The 23,637-nt window shown below is 37.4% G+C and overlaps 1 protein-coding gene and 1 long non-coding RNA gene across 6 annotated transcripts in view; one reads left to right on the forward strand and one right to left on the reverse strand.

Annotated features, from left to right (window-relative positions):
- SLC9A9 (solute carrier family 9 member A9) overlaps window positions 1-11,570 on the reverse strand; it is a 175,630-nt gene extending 164,060 nt beyond the window's left edge. For 2 of the 5 annotated variants that reach the window (XM_088061093.1, XM_014256202.2), the window contains exons 1-4: window positions 11,257-11,570; window positions 5,416-5,618; window positions 2,451-2,531; window positions 1,773-1,849 (exon numbers count right to left, since the gene is read on the reverse strand). In XM_088061093.1, coding sequence (XP_087917219.1) covers window positions 1,773-1,849; window positions 2,451-2,531; window positions 5,416-5,618; window positions 11,257-11,431 — 536 coding nt within the window. In that variant the 5' untranslated portion in view covers window positions 11,432-11,570. Of the gene's footprint in view, window positions 1-1,772; window positions 1,850-2,450; window positions 2,532-2,633; window positions 2,763-5,415; window positions 5,619-11,256 lie in introns of those variants that run through there. The other 3 variants (XM_005527073.3, XM_014256205.2, XM_088061094.1) reach the window with 3 other exon arrangements.
- Window positions 8,522-10,329, forward strand: LOC148183599 (uncharacterized). The gene is made up of 3 exons (XR_015773500.1): window positions 8,522-8,592; window positions 8,989-9,109; window positions 9,652-10,329. It is a non-coding gene; the product is annotated as an uncharacterized LOC148183599 (long non-coding RNA).
- Window positions 11,571-23,637: the final 12,067 nt, after the last annotated feature.

The raw sequence follows: 23,637 nt of genomic DNA on the forward strand, positions 1-23,637 counted from the left end.
CCTGAGCCCATAGATGTTCAGTGTTTGGGTTTTTTTTTACATGAAGGGGAGACAGCCACATTGAGAGTTTACACTCCTCTGTATTTCAGCATGGAAGATGATCATACTTTGATGGCAGAGTCAAAATTTTCCTGGCATTTGGAGAGACCATGACTTGCAGAACTTTTAATACCACAATGCCTCTGGTGCATTATGCTTACTAAACTTGACTATTAGGAAACTGGGATATCAAGATAAATATGATGACATATCCATAAAAGAATGGTTTTAATATCATTGAACTCGAAGTTATAGGTCATTCATGTATTTTAATATTATTAAAAAGACATTAAAGGAGAAAGTTCCATCACATAATAATGCCAGTAAGGGCTTTATACCTTGATGCAGCACATACATCTTTACCATAAAGAAAGGAAAAGACAGACATTAAAAAAAATGAACTGCTTCTGTAATTTGACACTGCTGTCAGTAGGTACAGAACGTTGACCAATTTTAAATTCAAGCACCCTCACACTACCTGAGGTTTTTCCACATACCTTTTCATGTCCTGCAGAGATTAAATAGTAGATTTCAGTTCTAAAGCCCAGGCCCTGAAATAAGGCCTACAAATTATGTTGTGCTTCCTAGTCTAAAGTCTGAACACCAGAGAGTTCTGTGACTTTTTGCCAATTTAACTCTGCACAATACCAGCAAGACCAAGGCCTCTCAGCAAGGCTTACTCAGCTCCATGCAGCACTGCTCCATCACCTCCCCAGACCATCCAGACTGAGGTAGCTCAGCTGTCTCTGTGGAAGTGCCCAGCACAGAAATGCCAGGGGATGTCAGTGATGCTCAGGCTAAACTGGGAGCATTGCACTGTTCCTCACAGTAAGGCTCTGGGCAGGCACAAAGACCCTCTCACTGCTGAGTCCAACTCTGCTCGTTTGTTTTCACCTGCATCAGGAATTTTCCCAGAATGTGAGAGCTGAAGTGTCTGTGTGATAGTCATAAATATTATTAAAAACATGAAATTTTAAGGTCCAAAAGGACTTTGAAATGTTTTGTTTAATTTTGATTGAGCAACCACACAGACAAACATAATTTTGCCACCATGTCAGCCTGTAAATATCTAATCCATTTCTGAGTTGCAAATATTTTCTTTAGTTAGGGAAATTTTGACACAGAACTAGAAACTTTTCCATAAGCATTTCTGGAAATAAACCAGGATATTCTGCCTCTCTGCTTTTTCTCCTTCCTCTTGCTGTAGAAGCTATTTAGTCACACCCAGGCTCAATTCCCACAGTTCCAGACTGAGGTTTTTCATGTGATCTTCAACTACAAATTTCACTTAGCCTTTGAAATGACTCCAGTTATTTTACATACATGCCAAGAGATATCTATTCCTACCACCCTGAGATTTAAAGTCCTTCCTTTACTGTTAGAGATCTGCTATTTTCTAGAAGAAATTCCAGTTAGAAGCATGGGATTTCAATTGAGAGAACGGTCCTATTTCTCAGGACAGATGGTTAAAGCTATGGAGTGTTCATGCTTACACCAGTCATTGACCAAAAATGAAGGACAGAATTTTCTCAATACCTGGGACAGTTCTTGGCTATCCGTGGGTTTTGCCTTTTCCACCCCAGCATTCCTTGAGAAGGAATTACTTTATCTGATACACCAGTTGCTAAGTATATTGACAATGCAGGGTCTGCAATTCTTTTTACAGTTTAGTTTTTAATTGAATGCAATACCAAGCATGTGTAATAGCATAATAGCAGAAGGCACTCACTTACCCTATGACAATGCAGGAGATGGCAGTTCCCAAAAAGGCGTAGGTTAAAATTGATCCTAAGTTACGAAAAAAATGTCTCTGGGGAAGAAAGTTTGAAAATCCTTTGTTATATAGTAAATAAAAAAGCATTCAGACCAAGTAGAAACACATCTAGAAGTGCCATTTGTTACAACACATTTCTCATATAGAAGATGGAGCAATATTGGCTACTGCTGTTATTTTGGAAAATACAACTTAAAGGTGTTTATATTTTTCCCCTGGTGGAATGCCATCAAAGTTCTCTGTTTTTTATGTATCTGGCCAAATGTTTCAGGATCATAACAGGAGTTCACATTGGAAATACCTGATGCAAATGGTATCATAATCCCATCCCTTGAACAAAGTCCTGATCTGGCAGGATATGAAACACAGGCTGCTCCTGCCTGCAGTTCCCAGCATTCAAAGTGGTCTCTTCTGAAAAGAGGAAGGCCTAAGTGTTGTAAACTGCACAGTCAGATTTTTGCACAGGGACAGAAAGACAGCAGAATGAGGGCCATGAATCACTCATTTTAATCCATTCCTTCCAAGTCCTTCCCAGGCACTAAGATTGTTAGCTGACTGTCCTCTGTCACTGGCCTGTTGGGTCTACAAGCAGCAGCCACACTCAATCCCTTTTGTCACATAAGGAAAAGACACATACCTTCTTCAAACTATATCCAGCATGAAATATAATGGGTGGCAGCAAAATGTTGAAGAAGATGGAAGGATCAAAGGTCATCTGCTAGGAAGGACAAAAGAAAGGGTAAGGACAAATAAAGTAGCATTTAATTTGATATGATAGTTTTAAATTGTATCTTCTTATCAGGGCTGATCTCAGGCTCACCTTCACTGTTTGTGGGATTATTCCGAGTTGGTTTTTTGCATGTATAAATGTGTAGCTCCTTACAGCTCATAGATGTGTAGATTACTATTTGAAAAGAAGTAGCAGTTCAAGAAGGAAACCAGTCACGTGCTAGATTATAGGGAACACATAAAAGCAGTGTTACCTGTGACAGCAGCTGCCCTACCAGACATGCAACTTGACAGTCCCATGACATAACTCCCAGTTCAGACGTGGATCTCCTGGACACTTTCAGGAAAGACACAATCAGCAGTGTTGTGCCTCAATTCCCCATGTACAGAAGGGTGATAAAAGGCCTATACCACCAACACCAATATAACATTTCCTTTGAAGGAAATGATTTATAAAATAGCCATTAAAGGTTAAAAAGTAATGCTGGAATGAATTAGTGCACTGCTCATATTGGCCTTCAGCTTCTGGCCAGAGAAAGACCAAGGACATTGCTCAACCACTGAAAGACATTACAAATAGCTTTCAATAGAATAGAATTCTCTTTAAAATTACAGAATTGCTGGAGAAAAAATCAACTTAAATACGCCTGTGTACTGCTTAGTGTTCTGTCAGTGGGCTATACTATATAAATACTTTTAAGAGACAGGAGGTAATTACTGCAAAGTCCTGCACTCCTTTGTTCAGATGAAGTGATATTTTAAGGCTACAGTATTCTAGATTATTTTCCTTCAAAAGAGTAAGACCTGCCTACAAAATTACTTCTACCTTCTTACTAACAGACAGCTTGATTCAATAAACAGGAAGTGAGAGCTGAGACTTTTTTCCATCCTGCTTAAAGCTCAAAAATCTAGATATATAACCTGTGAGCAACATTAGCTGTGCTGGCACCATCATTGAAAACCTGATGGAAAAAGATTTTCTTAATTTATGAACTAACATTCTCAAATGTTAATTTTGGAATTAATTCAGCAGATATGTTGAAATATCTTTTCTGTGGGCATCAGAAATCCTGACTGCATGTTTTATTATTCAAAATCATGTTTTGAAGAATACATGTTTGTAAGTCATGACACAAGCTATTTTCTCTGATAAAAGGCACTAAGTAAATGCTCTTAGTGCAGTCAAAAGGGAATTACAGTTGTACAAAACCCAGAGCGTGGTGTGATCAGGCTTTCTGTTTTTCACATTAGTACTTTTGCCAGTCAGGAAGGCTGCCAGGCATTGTTATTGTCTCCTAAATACAGCTGAATTCATCCCCCTTCCCTTTTTTATTGATTTTCTTCTCAAGAGGGCATCTGCCAGGTGATTTTAAAGGAAAAACAAGGGAAAATCCAGGCAGACTGAGGTCTCTCCAATTGTAGAGGAGCTACAATTCAGTTGAGACTTTCAAGAGCCTTCCAGCAAAGTAAGACTATGGAAACAAGATCGAGCAGTTCCCTGTAAGGGCAAGAGAAATTTCTGTCTAAGTCATTGCTCCTCCTTTCTGCTAAGCCAGCTTCAGTGCCAGGTCTGATGAAGATGATCAAATGTAATGGATTAGTACATATGTCCTGGAAACTAAACACACGATTTGACTAAAGCAAAGTTGCAACTGAAACCAACTAGCAGGAAAAAGGATGGAGATTCAGCAAAACCTGATCAGCCTGACTGCCACACTATTTTCCTGTCTCCACCCACCACAACTCTAATGGTCCTTGACAGTCTAGTTCTTTCTGAGAAGGGCAAGTCTGGCAGTAACAGCAGACAGGAACACAATGGTGCTGCATCAGCAGGAAATTTGAGCAGATGGTTAAATCCTAATTCTGCTGAGCTCCACAGTGTATATTCTAAGCATAACTTAAAAGTTTTCCTAACGATAACTGTATAATACACAGGATCATGTATTACTGTGCTAGATAAACAACAATACTTAGAAAAAGGCAAAATAATAAACTGCAATATTGTAAAAAGCCATTGGTAAGGGCATACGAGCTTTCTGTGAATATACAATGTCTTTGAGCACAAAATCCAGGTTTTAAAAAGTGTCTCTGCACTCCAATGTTCTTCAAATAGCTGCCATTTAAAAAACAAGGGAACATTATAAGAAGCAAATATTATGTGGGCAGGGAAAGACTATACTAACAAAGTAAAATATATTGTTAGATACTGGAAAAAAAGAAAAGGTCATGACATTGTGCAAGACCACACATTTCCTCCCACACTTCCCTTTTTGCATCCAGCCTGAATTGCCTCAATGCTGTCTCCCCCATGGCAGTGAAGTCCCCACCGAGGACCACTGCAGGAGTGGAAGCATGTATGAGAATGCTGTGATGAATTTAAGTGTACATTAAGTACATATTCACAAGTTTGTGTTTCGAAAAATGTTTAGAGTTTGCAGTTTCCTGTGCTATCTACAGGAGGTAACCTCCCCTTGCATTATCCTGCCAGAACAAGTTACTTTGAAGACAGAGGAAAAATAAAGACATCAGTGGTGTTTAAAAAGGTTTAATGGCAATGATTCCAAGTTGACAGCTGTGTTTGCCATGAACTCAGTGTCTGCAGGAGCTGGGACTGTCATTTGAAACAACTCAGGCAGCCATTCTGTGAGTGCACAGTCAGCTTGGAGCTAAATGATGGTTAGGGTTCTACCACACTTCCTTTCCTTTACTGTTCTTCCTTACCTACCTTACCTACCTTGCCCACCCTAAATTCAGAATAGACTCTCTTAGTCTAAAATAGTCTCATTTTAACTTAAAGCTTGTTTTCCTCTATCAAGTATGAAAACAAAAAATACATCTTGCAGTGTTTAGAGCAAAAATAAGATACGTTTTACCTTTTGAAGCATTGCATTGCCCTGGTGACCATTGACATTGTGGTGGCTGATCTCTCTTTTGTATTGATATTCATAGACCTGATTAGTTACATTAATGAGCAGAGTGGATGGCCCAGATTTCAGCTTTTCACATTCATAAACAGTCCCATTTTCAACATCTGGTGATTTTGTCACATATCGTATAATTAGTCCCATTACAAGGCCTGAAGAGTAAAGAAGAAAAGAAAAATGAAAGATATTCAGGTATTTGATGCCACACATTTAGAGAAAAATTAGCTCTGCCAAAGCTAGGATACCTTCTCATTGTTTCCACATTTACAGAACCTCTCTCAACACTTCATGGATGACCACAAAATATTCTTCCAAAACGGCCATTTCATTAGAATGCAGATGTTTCTTTGACATATGTACAGTCATACTCCTATTTTTGTGATCCAGTTGCTGGCATAATAATTAACTGAGTTTTTCATCCACTAAATTTTCAATAGTTATTTAGAGCAGGGTGATGTCTGCACAACTTATGTGCTGAACTAAGCATATAAACATCAGCTGTGCTGTTGGGCATTTTATACACTTCATTTGTGGGGACAAAACTCTGACACTTCCCCAGGCACATTCTGCTTTCTGTAGAAGACTGCATTTTTGAGACTGCATAAACATACTAAAATAAAATCAGGAAGAAGGGAAGAAATATAAGACTATCTACAATTTAGGGCTCTTACTGAAGACAGATATTTTGTTTCTCTTTACATTTAACAAAAAGGAAAATGTACTTCTGCAGCCATCCTCTGGATGGTATGGCTCTTTCTGTTGGCTCTAATGCGAGGCTGCATGTTTACTTTAGGAGAGGTAATATTTAGCTAGATAAGGTTACTGAGATTATTTCCACTCCCAGAGACTTTGATTTGGTTTTGAATATAATTGCCATATTTCTTTTATGTCCTGCATGCTTTAAATGCCATGTGTAGAATGAACAGCTTTACAGTTACTAATTATTAACACATTCATAAAATGCTAAGAATTCTCAGATGAAATATTGATGGAAGACACCTAAACATTTGGATAGTTATACTTACTATTAAAAGATAAGAAAGAAATTAAATTACACAAAATATCAGAGAAGCATCTGCAAAATATGATACAATTTCAGTTTTATCTCAATCAGAAGGGGATACAAGGGTTCACAAAGACCTTGAGAATCCTTGTTATTGCCACATCTTCTTCTAACAGAGACTCTTGAAACTGCAGATTCCTAACATACCTGTAAGTCAAGTTTTTTTGTAAATGTGTAACTTCTTGGAATGATGCTGAGTAACAGCTGTATTGCCTGTTTTAGTGTGTGCATGCATTTGTGCTTGTTTAGAATCTATTGTTTAGTATGCTTGCTTTCTGTAAATGATAGAGGATTTCAATAAGCTGTAGAAAATTCCAAGATTTCTTTCTTAAGTTACACAGCATTTGTGCAATAAATCAGATAATAAATCTAGCTGTAGTAAAAGACAGAATTCCTCAAAATGTTAGGGGAAAGTATGTATATGTAAAGGGAAGCAAGCACTGCATGTGCAGCTATGAAATAAGACTTCCACAGTGGTCAGCCCAGATGTCCAAAGTCATGAGTTGGAAACCAGGAAACCATTCATTAATTAAAACTGTCAGGGTTTTCAGCTTATTTTTATCAGATTTCCTCTAGAAGAATCACATATTTAATTTTTAAATTCAATTTCAAATACATTGAAAATTCAACTTAATTTGATGCTTGACCAAGACTTGATGTTTTTCATTCTCTGGAGCAGAAAACTTACAGGTTTTCCTTTACTATTTTTGTCCTTATGACTCAATGTTCTAAACTACAGCCTCTGATACACTCCTAATTCTAGGTATTACTTAATCTGCTCAGGTAACAAAAATATTTTACAGACATTCACCAAGGCCTGTGCAAGGACACTGGCAGAAAAAGACTATTGAAAAAGTGTTTTAAGCACATTTATTTAAATGCAGCATTGAAACAGAAAAGGGTGTCACTAATGTTACAGATTTCTTTAAAAAAGTTTCAACTGTCTTTTGAGGTTGGATCTTGCAGCAAAATCTCACTCTAACTACAGCTCAGTCATGTTTCAACTGAAGGCAATGCAGGTTTTCCAGGTTCTTCACTGGAAGCAGGATAAAATTGTTAATCATAGATGTGACCATTTTTTTTAAGTCATCGTGCCAAACTCCTGAGCTAAACAGGACTGTTCTTTCCCCAGATTTCATCTAGTCAGCTCTTAAATGCTTTCTGTAGTAATAACACTTGGGAATGCAGTTTTAGTCATTACTTGCTTTGTTAGAAACATTTAGGATTTTCTTTCAAATTTCTTTGTCACAAGAATGATGTTCCTCTCCACCTCACCACTACAAAATGTCAGTTTCTGCCTTAATTGTGATTTTCTCACACTGTCTTCTGAGTCCCAACAACCTTTATTCATTGTGAATTTTGTAATCAGGAAGACAATGAAATTCTCTTTTATTGAGGTTCAGAGATTCCTCTTTCTGGGACCTGTTCCATCCATTTCTGCCTGTGAGAATTAGGGATACTCAGAACACACCATCAGAAGGCAACTACTGAAGTTATTTCACATGAGAGGCATACTGAATTTAGAAGGTATAAGAATCATAGTGTTCTTCATGAGACATCTCCACCAAAGCTGAATCCAGAACTGCCTGTGCCTCACTTCCAAATGCACAAAACGGGATCCTCAGGAGGGGCTGCAAAGGGCTACTGTGAGTCAGCTTTCCCTCTGCACGCCTGTTAAAACCTGTCCCCTGAAACCTGGTGAAACACCTCTAACCTCTGCAACCCAAAGCCATTTTATGTGACCACCACAATAGCTCTTCTGTCATTCAGCCTTTTTATGTTTTCCCTCCAGTGTGATCAACTAATCCCATGGAGCACAACACTGAAGGCTGGTACATCTGCAACCAGCCTCACCTCCACCTAGGGGGTACAACCCACTCCCTAGGGGTGACAATTACTCAAGCTGAGAACAATTTCAATTTCAATTAGGTAATTAACCTCCCATATAAAAGGCAAAGCTTGGCTTGCTCTTGCTTTGGGTTTTTTTGTTAAGTTCAATTCTAGCTGCCTACTTGCAAGAGTGTTTCAGCCTCCTACTCAGAGCTGAGTGGTGATACTTCTATGTGAGCCTGATACCTGAATTTGAGGAGAATAAGGAATTTGGATAGTTGCACTCAGTTTTTCACTGTGTAGCTCTGGACTATTGCTGCACTAATGTGAAGGCTTACATCTTATATGGGGAATTTGGTACCTGATGGTTTATGGCTGAGGCATTTAAAGATGTCTGGCCTCACAGGAGGTGGCTGCAGGCAGTTTGGTGTTTTATTGACTCGTTGTGTCTTCTCCAGCACTAAGAGGCCACATTCTGGGGCCTGGTGTTGTGAGAGGGGTCACCTGCTCTGATCCCGGGCAAGTGGCTTTGTTTTCATCCGTGCTGGTGTAGATCATCTCCCACACTATTTCTGAATGTGCTCTGTATAGGAAACTCTCTCATACCCACCTGTCTCCCTGGTATACAGGAATCAGGAATTTAGTTGGGTTTACTATTTGTGGTCTGTTTATCAAACCCAACTACAATGTGCAGCAACACTTGTTCTCTGGAAAAGACTCAGGAAAACCAAGGAATGAATGAATGAACAGGTAAGTCTATACTCTTCCTTGCTGTGAGTGATTTTTCAGGTTGGTCACAAAACAAACAAAACAATTTGAGTCTTTAAATACTTTCAAGCTAAATGTCTTGCTGTATATATATACTTTATGAAATAATGTTGAATTAATTCTTGTGAATTAATTCTGCATTATTTGAAATGCTTTTTTTTTTTACTTTGTAGAAAGATTTTAAAATTATATATAGCTATAGTTATTGTTGAACTATTGTTTTGATAAAATAATACACTTCAGTTATTAAAGTTTCTAAATGGACAGTATGGTTGGTTTTTTTTTTCCAGCTGGAACTATTCAGCCTAAAACTAATCTTCCTACAGAGCCTATGCAAAAAAAAAAAAAAAGCCAACCCACCCTTTCATTTGTTCTCTACTTTAAATAGAACTTTCTATCAGGCTGTGTTTAATTTGTGGCTGTTCAGCACTTTGCAGTAACTGTAAAACTTCCTGTTTTTGTCTTTCTATGTTTGGTTTTTTCCCCTGGTGTTCCCCACACTGCCTTCCCTGTCTTCTCCACAGCTACTCCCCTAAGGGCACAGCTGAGGAATATGGACCCACCTGTCATCCTGTGGGACACACTCTGCAATAAGTGCCCATATCCTGGCACTTGAAGCCAAATTATCCCTTCATTGTATTGCTATTCACATAGCTGATAAATAGCTCAATGGGCTGGAACAAAGTAAACTGTAAGGACTGGGACATCTTTTTGTGCAGAAAAGGTAGAAATCAGAATTGTTTGGATAGGGAAGGCAAAATTGAGGGCAGCACTTGGAGTCCCACTGGTCAGTGCTTGGTGTCATGACTTTCTCCCGAAGTTGCTGCCTGTTGATCTGATCTGACCTCTTTCATGACCTCAGAAATTTTACTTTCTTTTCAATATTGCCATTCCATGGTATTAAAAATAACTAAACTCATATCCAAAATTTTGAAGGATAAGAAGGACATCATTAGCTTTTTGGATTCTACAGATAAGCTTTTTTTCCTGTTTGAAGGTTGCCATCAATAATGCAAGACTAAAGAGATAGTTTATTTACAATCATGAGGAATGTTTTAATAATTCAAAAGGTCTGTTCTGCTGGAGCAATAATCTCTTAACCAATCAAAATAATATGAGCAGGTTATTCTTATGACATGCAGAGTATGCTCTGAGAAGGCAGCAAAACAAAACCAAATGACAAATAAAACTCTAATTCCATACTTATTTTTGTTTTGTTGTATTCTCTCATATTTCATTTCTCTTCTGAATGGTTTTTGTCTACGCCTTCAGAAAATGCCATCAACTGCACATGGCAAATGCACAATAGTGAGAAGGAAGCTACTGGAGTAGGGGCACCCATCTTAACAAAATCAGTTTTGGGTATTACACTGCTAGAGGATGTGGTGTGCACAGAATGTGCTAGAACAGGCTGGCACTCAGGTAATGACTGAGCTGTTGATTTCTGTCTTCCATTTTGACAGTTTGCCCTCCTGTATGTATCTTATGGCAGCAGAAATGGCAGTAGAGTCTCAGAGTGAAACAGCACTAAGAGAATGACAAGAGAAACCCTTACATATGTGTGTACCATTGAACCTGGGAGTACTTAGGAGACAATGCAGAGTTCTGTGTGAGAGTGAAATACAACATGGCAAAACTTCAAGAAAGGTCAGAACTAGATAGGCAAACTAAAGTTACCCTACAATGACAGCATTGAGAGCAAACTTGAGACACTTTCTTCAGTGTGTTTTGCAAAGGCATAGGGCAAAGCCAAAAGAAAGCTCTCAAGATCATTTAAACTTTATTAGACAACGTCTGTATCCACAAGTCTCCTTAGACTAACAGCTTTGAATGTTATGAAACCCCAAGCAAACTGTTTTTGTAAACATTAAACTCCCCAGCTCTCTGCTGTCTGACCACAGAATGCACTTGCTGAGGGGTAACCAGCTCGTCACAGTTGCTCCCTTATCAAGGCAGCCTCTGGCTACTTCAGGAGAGATGCTGTCACATCATTATTTTACCGTACAATTACGGAGCTGATGACATTTAATTCAGCACATTTCTGAGCTTTGTCAGCACTTGATCTCAAGTACCTGATCATAAATATGCAACTAGTCTGATGTTATGCTGGCACTTGAATTTATACTCACCATAAAGCATAGCTCCTCCAGTTTCATGCAGAAAGCGGAATCGATGGTTTTTAAACAACCAAATTGTTAATATTGTAAGAATGAGTAGAAAGTTAAAGATTAGCAGCTCCACAGCCCCCTGATGATAAAAATTATCTTCATCTTTCACTGATACATATTTCTTCAACTTCTCCATTTAATTCCTTTTATAGAAAGTATGTGGAAAATAAAAAAAGAAGAAAAAAATCACAGGAAGGAAAGTCTTGTCACCTTTAGTACAAAAACTCCAGACACTACAGAAACTCAGAGCAAGCACATCTGTTTCATTTGCAGCCTCATGGTAAAGTGCCCCAGCTCAGAATTCAGCTGGATTCTAGTTACAGCTTCCTGTTTCTCTCTTAAAGCTGCCCTGTCTCATTTTTAATGTTACGATTGTGTTGCTGGACTGCGCTTGCTCTGGCTTTGGATGCACAAACTGCCTCCAAGGCTCAGACTCGCTGTTTCTAAAATTCTGTTGTAAAACTCAGCGTGTGTTCATAATGTTTTCTTCCTGTAGTTTACAGCCCAATCTGAATCCTAGGAGATCTACTTTTAATTCACAGTTTAGGATGGAAAAAACTATGTTAGAAAAATGGCATAACAACCTTTACTACATTTTGGAAGTTTAAGAACCTTTCCCCTGTCCCACTTTCCCATGTTTAAATGTAAATGACATAGAATAAAGGTGACATTTTACTGTGGTGCAAAGACAAAAGAAGACAAATCAATGGATAAGGATTTCAAGATTTAGGCACTTGTATTGATCCTGCCAGAAGACAGATCTCTGTAAAAGCAACGGTCCAACTACCTAGAATTAGAAGTACTTAAACCCCCCTATTGAACTAAAAATGAAGTGGAATATACTTTTCATCATTTCTGCTGTGAGCATGTTTTTATTTATTCAATTCATTATTCCATTAAGCCAGAAAAATAGTAGAAAAACTCTGTGTATAGCAAACACTCCTGGACTTTTCTCTCTCTGCTCAATGCTGCAATGCATTTACATACAGAGAATTTCAAACAGGTTCTAATCTTCGTCAGAAAAAAATAGCAATTCTACTTACCATTATAAAAAATAATCTCATTATTTGAAGTTAAAATCTCATAACTTTAGTTTTTTAATTGTTTTAAAAAATTTTAATACATTTTGGAGAAAACTAATTTGTATAAAATCCAGTCCATGCCAGGTAGGTGTCAAAGGTGAATAACTCAGGAATACCCAGCTGTCCATACTCTCAGTAATTTTGGGGCTGTAGCTCATAACAGAGAATGTTCCCAGGGAGGTACTGTTTCTTTAATCAGTCTAAATATTTTGCTCTTGATAATCAATCAGTTCTGTCCCCTGCATAAGCAAAATTCATCCCCTTTACAGATTTCCCCTTTTTTCTTTCACTTTGTAAGAAAATGATTTTCCTTCTATTTCTTTTTTAATTAATGCTTTTTATTTGCTTACCAGATATTTTTTCAGTCTCTATCAGTGGTTTCACTTTGTTCTCTACATGTTTCACTATTTTCTCTCCTTTGTGTTTCCCTTATTTTCTCTTTCTTTTTGTTGCTTTACCTTATAATCTGCAAACTCAGTCAGGGTTGTTTAAGTCAAAACCGCATTTCTGAACTAATTTTCAAGGGACTCTCTATGAGATGCAAAGTTGGCAGAAAGCAGATGACACCTCCCAAATTAACGAACTGTGCAACTCAATTTTAAGCAAGGGTAACAATGCTAACCAGTATTTTTTGAGAATTATGCAATACTGTATTTTGAATTAAAAAATAATGTAAGGGAATCGAGTGTAGCAATTTCATTATACAACTAATGCAACTGTTTTAAAAAAATGCTAGTCACATAGCCAAGGCCTGTAACTTTCATAGAGGTCAAAATATAAAGGCTTGATGGGGTTTTCATATTCTCAATTTGGAAATGACAGTGACCTCAATTTTGTGAGTCTGATCATCAATCCCCAGTGTGGAAGTATCAAAAGCAAGCAAAAAAAAATCAATTGAAAATAATCACATTCTGTTTCTTTTGCAATAAAACCCAAAGATTTTTTTATTATAAAAGCTAATTATTTTCCACCCTGTGAAATAAGTAATTTGCAGGCACTTATAATAAAATCAATGGAGGAGCAGCCCAAAACAGTGAAATAAGGTAATTTTATTCTGAAAATCTTAGTGATTGGAATATTCACTTCAAATTTGGAAGACTAGGCTCAGGCTTTTATTTGAATTTACCCAAACTCATATTTTTCAGCAAATAACAAGGACTTCCTAAGTCTTACTGCTAGAGCAGGTGTAATATGAAATATTTGAAACACATAAGTGTTAATTTCCAAAGCTTCCTTTTCTCTTTTCTCTTTAAATAGGGTTATGATTCTGTCTTATCTCAAAAGATAATGTGATGCATTTGTGAAGCAATCACATTTTACAGCAATTTGCACCAGATCAGAGCTTGAATGAAAACAGAATTTCAGATTTAGTATCAGGCTTGCAGGTGTTGGACTTGAGGCTTAAATTCTGCCAAAGCTCCTTATAAAATTTTGGGAAGGTCTGGTTCTAAACAGTACTCACCATGTTACAGGATTGGGGTTTCAGGTGTTGCTTTCCTCTCAGAGGTGTAGGACAGATTCAAATCGGCTTTCCAGGCCCAGCCACTCATCATAGTTGCAGCTTCTGAGGAACCCAGAAACGACGTCTAAAAACTGTTGTTTTTCTTTGCATTCTCAACCATTGTATTAATTATTACTATACACTATCTGATATATGCCAAAGATATGAAGATTAAGGCAGGATAACCGTTCCAAAATGTTTGTAATGATAATTTTATACATGCATTGTTGGGGGAAATATATTGGAATTAAGTGGACCTTAAGAATGCTTTTTGCTTTTGATAATCTGGTGCCATTTGGCACCTACAGGCTACTTAGAGGGATTCAAATATTCAGTGTCATACTTGGAGAAGAGATAATGTGAAAGCTGTGGGTAATAGAAGAGCCTGTATGAAATGTTTCAATACTGTTAGTTTTGTTACACCTTATCCTGACTGGTATGGCTGTATTATTGTTCTTTGTATGGCATGTGATTTTATTAGAAGTGCATAGAGCCAGAAACCTCTTGAGCTAAATTAAGCCAAATCACCTCTCCAGTGTTTCTTTAGCCAATTTTTGCTATGTACAGTTTTGTAAAGAAGGATGAGTCTGAGTGAAGTAGGAGAAGCTCTACTAAGAAAATAGAGCTACCCATGGAAAATACACAGAAAAACAGTATGGACACAGAAATCTGGGTTTTGCAATAAGGTCTTACTTGGAAAACTGTTTGCAATGTTACCAGGTAATTTGATTTTTTTTGTGCTCAGGTCTTTCCACATTATTTCAGGTAAACCTATTTTTAGGGGTATCCAGGCCCTTCAGCAATTTCCCTTCCTAAAAATGGAATAACTTCTCTCCAGGTTTTGGTTGGTTTGCAGGTTAAATAGGAAAACAATCTGTTGCAACAGCTGCATCATATTTCCAATATTGATAACAGATGATAAATTAAGAAGGAAGGGAACTTGATAAAATAGAAAGGTACAGTTTGGCTTTAAGAGCAGGCTAGTGGGTGAATGAAGAAAGTTTTCATGGGGAAGATATTTTGAACATTACTTAACAGGTGAAAGAGACAAAACAAGTGAAAGTTTTTGTGGAAGGCAGTACAAGTAATTCTCATAATACTGTGTTTTTACTACAAATAGTATTTGATTCATCTCCTCTGGCATGTAATTTTAATGAACAAGAGGTCTTATTTTCTGAGTCCACCTTATCAACTCTATGGATTTCACAGAACAATAATCCTTAGCTTGGCATGTAGAAGTCTGCTCTAACAGAAACTATCAAGATGGAGTAGAAAGCAAGAGGAGTCTTGTAAATCAGTAGAGGGATTCTCACCTTGGAAGATATAAAGTCAGAAAAGGAGCACAACGTAAAAATTGTAATAAATTATAGTTAGTGGTAATTCCAAGCAAAGACACAATGCTTTAGCACCACTGGCAATTCTGCAAGCATAGGAAGAATACAGGCAAGAGTAAAAGCAAACATTGAAAACAAGTGCATCTGTATATATAATTAAAAGATCAAACCAACTCTGAAACTGAGAAATCAACCACTTTGTGAGTACACAGATAACAAATGTTCTGTCACAGCTTGCTTGCCTAAAATCCCCAGACAGACTGAAACAGGATTAGTGGGATCACAAGTGGTTATCCTTCTCTAATCCATTCCAGCCACGAAGATCTGCCTTGCTAGCTCCTGCTCTGATGCACAACTGCCCAGGAAATACTGTGGGCTAAGGCCACTTAAGGCCACTAAACCCACAGTGGTGGGCTAAGTGTCATTTATAACTGCCAGGCCTCTGTGCATTTTGAAATCTCTTCTTCTACTGCTTAGAATAGTCTTCCTATGAAACCAGTTTATTTGCTGGTTGCTATTCATCCTGTTCTCTCTTTTTTTCTGAGCTCAGACTCTGGTTTTTCTTATTTGATAGTGCTGGTATTCAATCTACATGGGTCACAGAGCCTGCAGAGACAAATCCACATAATCTATATATCTTTATGTTGCAGCTATTACACTTAGCTGAAAAATAGCTTTAAAAATAATTTCTGCTTACTGGAATACAGCTTTCTATCCAGAAGGTAAAGTCTGTTTTGGTGTTTGCTTTTCCTTCCTTGGTTCAGAGCCTGTTTTACTGGCTTATTAAAATACCGTACTAATTATGATGAATATACATTGAATTGAGTGGAACTGAACTTTTAATCTCTGAAGACTTGTGATCCTTCTGCTAATATGTCACTGTCTAGAGGCATCGTGTCAACACGGGAAAATCTTCTCTCCCCTTAAAGCATGACTAAATTTGATGCACACTGTGATGTAACAACCATCTCATCATGCTGGAATCTTCCTTCAGAGACCAAATTCAGTTTAGACTGACCTGAAATGCTCATGTGTGCTTTTCTCACTGAGAAAAATGCCAGCATGTCTGAAGAAATAAAAGCTTTGAAAGACAGAAAGCACTTTAGTTCTAGGAATTGTTATAGGAGAGTTAGGAGAGTTAATCTGTTCCAGTTTAGACAGTTTTAGCCATCAGGTTCAGAACTAAATGAATTCTTACAAAATTGTGGAAAACTGGTATTACCTGTTTATGTAGTTTAAATCAATCCACACAACTGAATGTCAGGATTATGAAGGAAGTATTTCCAAGTTTACTTCAGTGGGTTTAATGCTCATTTCCAGCTTGAACGGCTGCCTGTAGTATTTTTTTTAATATTTTAATAAACTGAAAAACAACCAAGATAATTTTTATTGTTACAAATTTAAGTTAAATCTTTCTAAGTTACAGCTTCCTGGTGGTTGACTACTTTGGGGAGCTGACTCATGCTCAAATCTTAGAACTGTGGACTTGTGCGTATATGCTGCTTTAGGTTCAGTTTCCTATGAAAGCAGGCAATGCATCAGTCTCACAGACTATGCTACAAACTGGAATGTTTGTACTAAAATCTGAGGCAAAAAGGTCATTGAATTCCTTTGTCTTTTCCATGTCCTTTGTCATTAGTTTCTCTGCCCCACTGAGCCTGGTTCTCCACTTGCAGAAGCAAATTTTGCTGCCCTTTTCCTTAAATACCTACTGAATTACAGCTCTGTTTCAGCATTTCTGTTTGCTCAGGCAATGGCTCTATATTCTTCCTGGGTCACCTGTTTCTGCTTCCATTCCTCTACTTCCTTTTCCTATTTGAGCTCAGCCAGGTGTTCATCCACACCAGCCTCCTGCCAGGTTTGCCTGACCTTCTGCATGTTGGGAGGCCTTTGTGATTTGAAGCAGCTGTCATGAAGATCAGTCTCTCCTGGGCTGTTGATATTAATACTCCACGCTTCCATATCAATGGTGATACCACATCACTGATTCAATTGTGTTGAGTAAACATCAGCTACAGAAAAACTGCTGAATTCAGGATGGACACACCACAGCAGAAAACATCCTGTCATTGCCATTTAAGGCTTAAATCGACCCCCTCCCCAGTAAAACCACAAAACCCTCACCAAACTCACCCCTCCCCTCCGCTCCCCCAAACCCCCAAAGTCTGCCTGAAAAAGTATTTTGGTGCAGTGTTTTTTGTTTTACTCAGGTTCATTGTTCTTCAGTGTGTCATTTGGTGACTTCTGTTTCAGATACAAATTATATTACATTGTACTGTGTTGTAACAAAATACTAGTGAGGAATTCAGGAACAAATACCTGATTTAACTGCCTTGCATGACAAGGGCTACTATTCTCCATGAATCGAATCTGAAGGCACACCCCACTAGAGGGCTCTCATTACACGTGAAATGGAAATCTGACTCTAGCATTTCTGGGTCTTTTATCAATTTTCCAGGTTAAAGATAGGTTTTGGTTTATTTAAACAAAGCATTGTAGTGCATCAGTATAGGACAGGATCCCGTTTAGAATTCAAAATTACTTTTGTGACTTTATTTTCAGAGGAAAAGTGCTGATCCGACTGAATTATTTTTAGAGTGTGAACATGAATATTTTGGATAACTCCTCATTAAACTAAACATCTTGCCCCAATTCTTATTTCCATTAGATCAGTAGGAATCAGATTAGTCTGAAGTTGTCATTTTATAGGTTCTTCAAATATCACTAAACTATTTTTTTGTGGGGAATTATATTTACATATGCTGGCTTTTCTTATGTGCAGATAACCCTGCTTCCTACCTCAGAGCCTAAAAGCGTATTTTACAGAAATAGACCTATAATTAACACTGCTGTTTTCATCCCTATCAGTATCCAAACAGCAGCTGTTCCTTTTTTGATTTCAATACTGTTTAAAAACTTGTAAATAAGTAACATTAGGAACAGTTAATCATCATTTCTACATAATTGTACCGTGCTATCCGCAGCAGTGTTTCAAGAGAACAGATTGTGTTCTTCCATTTTGAAGACAAACACGACTATGTTTGTAAAGGAATGTGGGCACAAGAAATGCAGGCAGGTGCTTTTGAAAATCCTGCTGGACTGTAACTCTTACTGCAGACAAAGTATGGCTCTGCACTCTTTTGTAGTAACCAATTTTTCTTTAAGAGAACTATGTCTGAAACATAACTATTTTAGATCTGGGAATATCTCTTTGGAGTGCCATATTGCTTTCTTTACCCAAGGGAAAGCTCTCTCTCATCTCCAGTTGAGCCCTTGGCCTGTGCTCTCTCTCCCTTTGCCATTCTCTGTGTATGTTTGGGACAATCATTTCTCTTTACTCCAAGCCATGTTTTACCCTTACATTGCTCTTGCTTCCAACCTCCTTATTCACAAACCTCTTTTCTTCCAACTGACAGTTTTCAAATATTTTTCTCTTGTTCTCTGGAAACTCTAGTTGCTATAGAGACACCTGATGATTACAGAGACAGTGACTACCTTTGTTAGAACCTCAGTTGCTATAGCAATGACTGTTGGCTGTGGGTTCAATGAAATCTGCTACATGGTTCATGCCCTTTTACACAGCAATACAGCTTGTAAAAGCTTCTTTTAATTGTTATGCTCAGTAATGAGACTGTGAGCCAAATTCTGTTCTAATTGAAGTCAGTGGGAGTTTTGCCATTAACTTCAGTGAGACCACAGTTTGATCCTAAACTCCTCTGTCCATAAATAACAAAAGGAATCCACTTTCAGCAGTGTGGCCAACAGGGTATGGCTTCATTCAGCCAGTAACAGCTGAACTTGGGAACGAAGCTTTGATGTCTGTGACTGTATTTCAGTAAAGTCTGACTTAAATGATAATCTTTTTCTTTTGAATATCATAGAAATTCTGTGACTAAATAGTCAATTCTCAGATCAAACACATCCTTGTGGGGACCTGTGTGTATTCTTTTAAACAGAAGAATTGTAAAACAAAAATTTAATCTTTGAAATACTTAGACTATTAGTTTTTCTTCTAGGAGAAATGTTTCCCTTTTGTTGCTTAGTGGAAATAGTGACAAAAAAGTAAACAATTTCATCATATAGGTATCAGGAGATATCATCACTTCACAGAAGAGATATCCCTACTGAAAAGGTAGATATAAAGCTGTTTTTCCAAAGGACATTATTTCTCGGTAGTATCCCTGAATTTTTTCTGACACTATGGGAATGACCTCTGAAGAATGTCTTAAAGTCAACTTTGAGCTATTTCTGTTCTATTTAAGGTATCCTGGAGATACTTTCAAAGTCACAGGAATCCCATTCAAGTAGAAGTTGAGGTTGGAAAGCGCTGTATTTGATGTGTCCATCCACAAATGTTTGTTTTGTTAGGTTACACCCTATTACGTATTATGACTTTTGTATTATGACTGCTTTTATCTGGCAGCCTCTTCAGGAACTCATTATTGTTCTCCTCTTACTCCTCTCTCCTTCACTGTTTCTGTGAAGTTATGGGGAAATTTTCTATGAGTTTGTGTCAGAACAGTTCTTAACCCTGATCCCGTCTATGAGGGTGAAGTTACAGGCAAGATTACAAAATGTCTAATTTCCACCATGCCCAGAATAACAGCTCTGACATGCCCACTTCAACAGCTGCTGCAAAATTAAAAACCTAGAAAGTCCTCTTACAGATTTCTACCATGCATATTTTGTGTGACAATCTGCTCATTTTAAGCAGTCCTGACTAGATGAAAGAAAAGTACCTGAAATAAGTGCCATTGATCTCTTTGGAAAGAGCTAGGATGAACAGACTTTTTCATTTGCTAAGGGAAAAGTAAGAAATGGAGAAACATTATCATTAGAGCTGAAAAATTCAAGTGACACCTTGTATCAGCAAATATTGTGCATACATTTCTACAAGAGTCGCTCCCCAGGTACTGTCAGATACCTGCAGAACATCAGGACTCTCTGTGTGCTCCCATGCTTTTGGTGTGCTTACTGCTCTGTAGCATTTTTTCATACCTAGACCAAAATACGGAAGGAATCCAGATGCACTTATCTCTCCTTTCCCTTCATATAATTTCCTCAAAACCTGGCAGTTTTTCTTGCTGCAGCAGTCATTTTTATTTCTCTTTTTTCTGCTCTCCAAAGATAAGCTGTGGAAGACTTCTAAGATGAATCATGAAAAAAATCCCTTCTTATGAATTCTGCTCTCCTTTGGTGGTCAGTTTAGGCATTCCTTTGTTTTGTCACAAGCCTGTTGGTTAAAGTGGTTGTTCTTACTGTTTATGAATGCCAGGCTTTCTGTGAGTAGAAGCTCATGAATTGTAAACAATGATCTATTGTGAATCCTGTGCAATTATCTTTTTGAATTTCTGATTAATTTAGCACCAAATATAAGAATGAAAGAATAATTCAGATCTGAAGGGACTTCAAGGGTCATCTTGTCCAAAGCCTGAACCAGCTTAGATAGAGCTCCAAGATGCTCAGTGTCTCACTGTGATTTTTTTTGTTTTCCTGGGTATTTAATTTGCAGGTATAAGAGAGAGGAAGAAAAAACTATTGCATTCAGTAGGGTTAGCATTTTGAATTACAAACACACAAAAAAATTATATTGTAGAGGTGAAATTCAAAAGTCATACATAAACTCCATCGTACTCAAAGCATCTTATGGTGACTCCAGCATTTTCATTCCTCTGTCAGTTTGGACATGGAATAACATTAGCACTGCTGCTTTTCTTGCTTAAGTTTCACTTTCTTAGACTTTACATGAGCATCTTCCACCAGTCTGTTATAGAAGACACAGAAGACTGAAATTCTAAAAATTCTTGGGGACCATTAATTTTTGTGAATTTTTCTGGTTTGCCCGAAAAAGCTTTATGAATTGTGTTCTGTGTAATCTGTTCTATTTCTGAGCCATATGAGGAATTTTTTCCTGTCTTCTAACATGTATACACGATGTATTTTAGATTATTCATATTGTCTGTTTGGATGTCTAGTGAATTCTTGTATGATTTACAGACAAACTGTGTTCTGGTATTTGAAAGAGAGATATTATTTTCTAAGCTCTTACAGTAAAAGAACATTATCTGACATGAGCAGCAAACAAATTCAAGGCTGTGTTTTCTGCTATCAGACAGCAGATACTTATTCCCTGTTTGAGGCTGTTCTTTCTATCCAGAAAACTTTCAGCATTTCTCTGGCCCTGGTAGGGAGAGGAACTGCAGGGGCTCACCATCCCAAGGTACTAAAGGCTTAGAACAAGCTAGATTTGTGTGTCTTCAAATCACACCTGTTTCCTGACAAGTGCTCCCTAATAAATACTCAACTGGTTAAACAATGCACTCCCAGGACACTGAGACTGCTATGGATGTTCTTGTCTCTCACAGGTTAGACACTGTTTAGGAAGAAATAGCATATCTGCTCAACATCCTTGGAAGTACAAGAAAACAATTTTAGGATAAATCAGCTGAGTATCCCAGACAGAAAGTGGTAGGAAGTAATTTAAGCTGAGCCAGCACTTATGGCTTTCCTGCTTTGTTCTCAGATTTGCTGTTAACAGTGTTTATCCACCTTGTCCTTTCTCTTCCCAATCTTCTGCCTCCATTGCAAGTCAGGAGAAACTGTTGTTTCTTATAAAGCAGCTCTTGCAAGAAAAAAGGGAAAAGAGTGTTGGACTTAGATTTACATACTGTTGGTGCTTGACATGGCTTCTCTGGAGCACAGCTTGAACTCTTCCATTAATGCTCTCTCCACCATGTCTGACAGTCCAAACCTGGCAACACTCTATCTGCTGAGCACAGCCCTGCAGGTGTGAAGAAGACTTCTAGGTAGGGCCTCACCCACCAGAAATAAGATTCTCTAAAATGGAAAGAACCATAAGTAAAGAATTATTAGATCAATGTCTCACAGCAGTCTTTTTAAAATTTGTTTTGGTTGCAGCAAACGCCAAAACTTTTGTGCATCCACATATTCTGTCACTTCAAAGAGGAATCAACTGAGCTGATCTTGGAAAAGAGGAGAAATTGGAATTTACTGATCAGTTGCCTTTTACTGGATGTGAAGGCAGAACAATCATAAAGATTGAGCATTTCTCTTGTTGCTTAGATCTCCTTTTCACCTTCTAAATGTATAGAGAAATAGCATTTGAATGTAGTTCTTCATATATTTCACAGTATTCCCCATGAAATAAATCCCCAGGGTATTTCTGGTTGTTAAATGGGATGTATTACATCATAAAACATGTTTGTCACATTCCTGTACAGGCTTAAAGGTTCTCTTTGTGACTCTGGAAGACTCTGCCAGCGAAACACAGGCTATTATGTTTATCTGTTCTCTGGTTTTGAATATGGCCTTTTGTTGAAAGATCCATTTCAACATGGGTGAGCAAATGGTCACTTATTGCCTCTGAAAGAAAGCAGTTCCTTGAGTTCCATTTACATCTTGCGCATTGATTTAATTTTAAGGGTTTTAAAAAAAAGGAAAACTGAAAATACCATTATCTGGCTTTGGGAGTTGTTCCTCTATCTGGAAATTATGAATTTAAAAATATTATATTATTACTAACAACATTTGGAATGGGGCTATCATAATGTTTTACAACAATAGTTATTTCTCATATGTTAAAATAGAAGAAAACAGTATGTTGGTATTCTGATAATACAATGGGTTGCTTTTTCCCAATGAAAATTCAGATTTCAAAATCTCCTCCTGAATCTCCAATAGAAAACAATTCCGTGGAATTTAATCATTCCCATCTCACATAAGAGCTAGACTTCTTAGGAAAAAGAGTTAGCAAAAATGTTTTAATATATTCTTTAAAGTTACTAAAACACCACTCAGCATATCCTCAAAATGGAATATTGTGTACTGAGAAATGCTTCTTACTATATTGTTTTTTTAAAAAGAAAATACATCATGTAACATTTCATGTAATACTTCAACAGATATACAGCATTTTAAAAGGTAGGTTAAGATGTGATTTTAAACTGATGGTAGACATATAGAGGAATATTTGGATACCAAATGGGAATTAGCAAATTTTTATGTCCTTCCTTCCTTTACAATTTTAGAATTCATAATAAAATTATAATTTTGAAAAGGAAAATAGTACAATTTTTGGTATTGCAACAACCCCCTGAGACAATCCTCAAATTTATCACTCATTTGCAGTGGATGGGAAGGGACCATAAGAATAGCTAGCCAGATAAACAATGTATTTTAAACAGAGCTTTTGCTCAGGAACTAAATCTAGAGTTAGCTTGATTTGCCATCTGCTCAGCCATAAATTATTGTTGTTTTCAGCTTGGCTTTTTCTTTCTGTGCAATCTAATTCTAAAACAGACACATTTTTTTTGCAGTTCATAGAGGTGATATTGCCACGAAAACAATCACTACTTGTTGCTTGTGGTCTGTCATTCTACCTGAATTTGTTATAAAAATAAATCTC

The sequence above is a fragment of the Pseudopodoces humilis genome, chromosome 11 (assembly GCF_049639895.1).
Source record: "Pseudopodoces humilis isolate 2021_Gansu_Grassland_sample_001 chromosome 11, ASM4963989v1, whole genome shotgun sequence".
Taxonomy (NCBI): Eukaryota; Metazoa; Chordata; class Aves; order Passeriformes; family Paridae; genus Pseudopodoces; species Pseudopodoces humilis.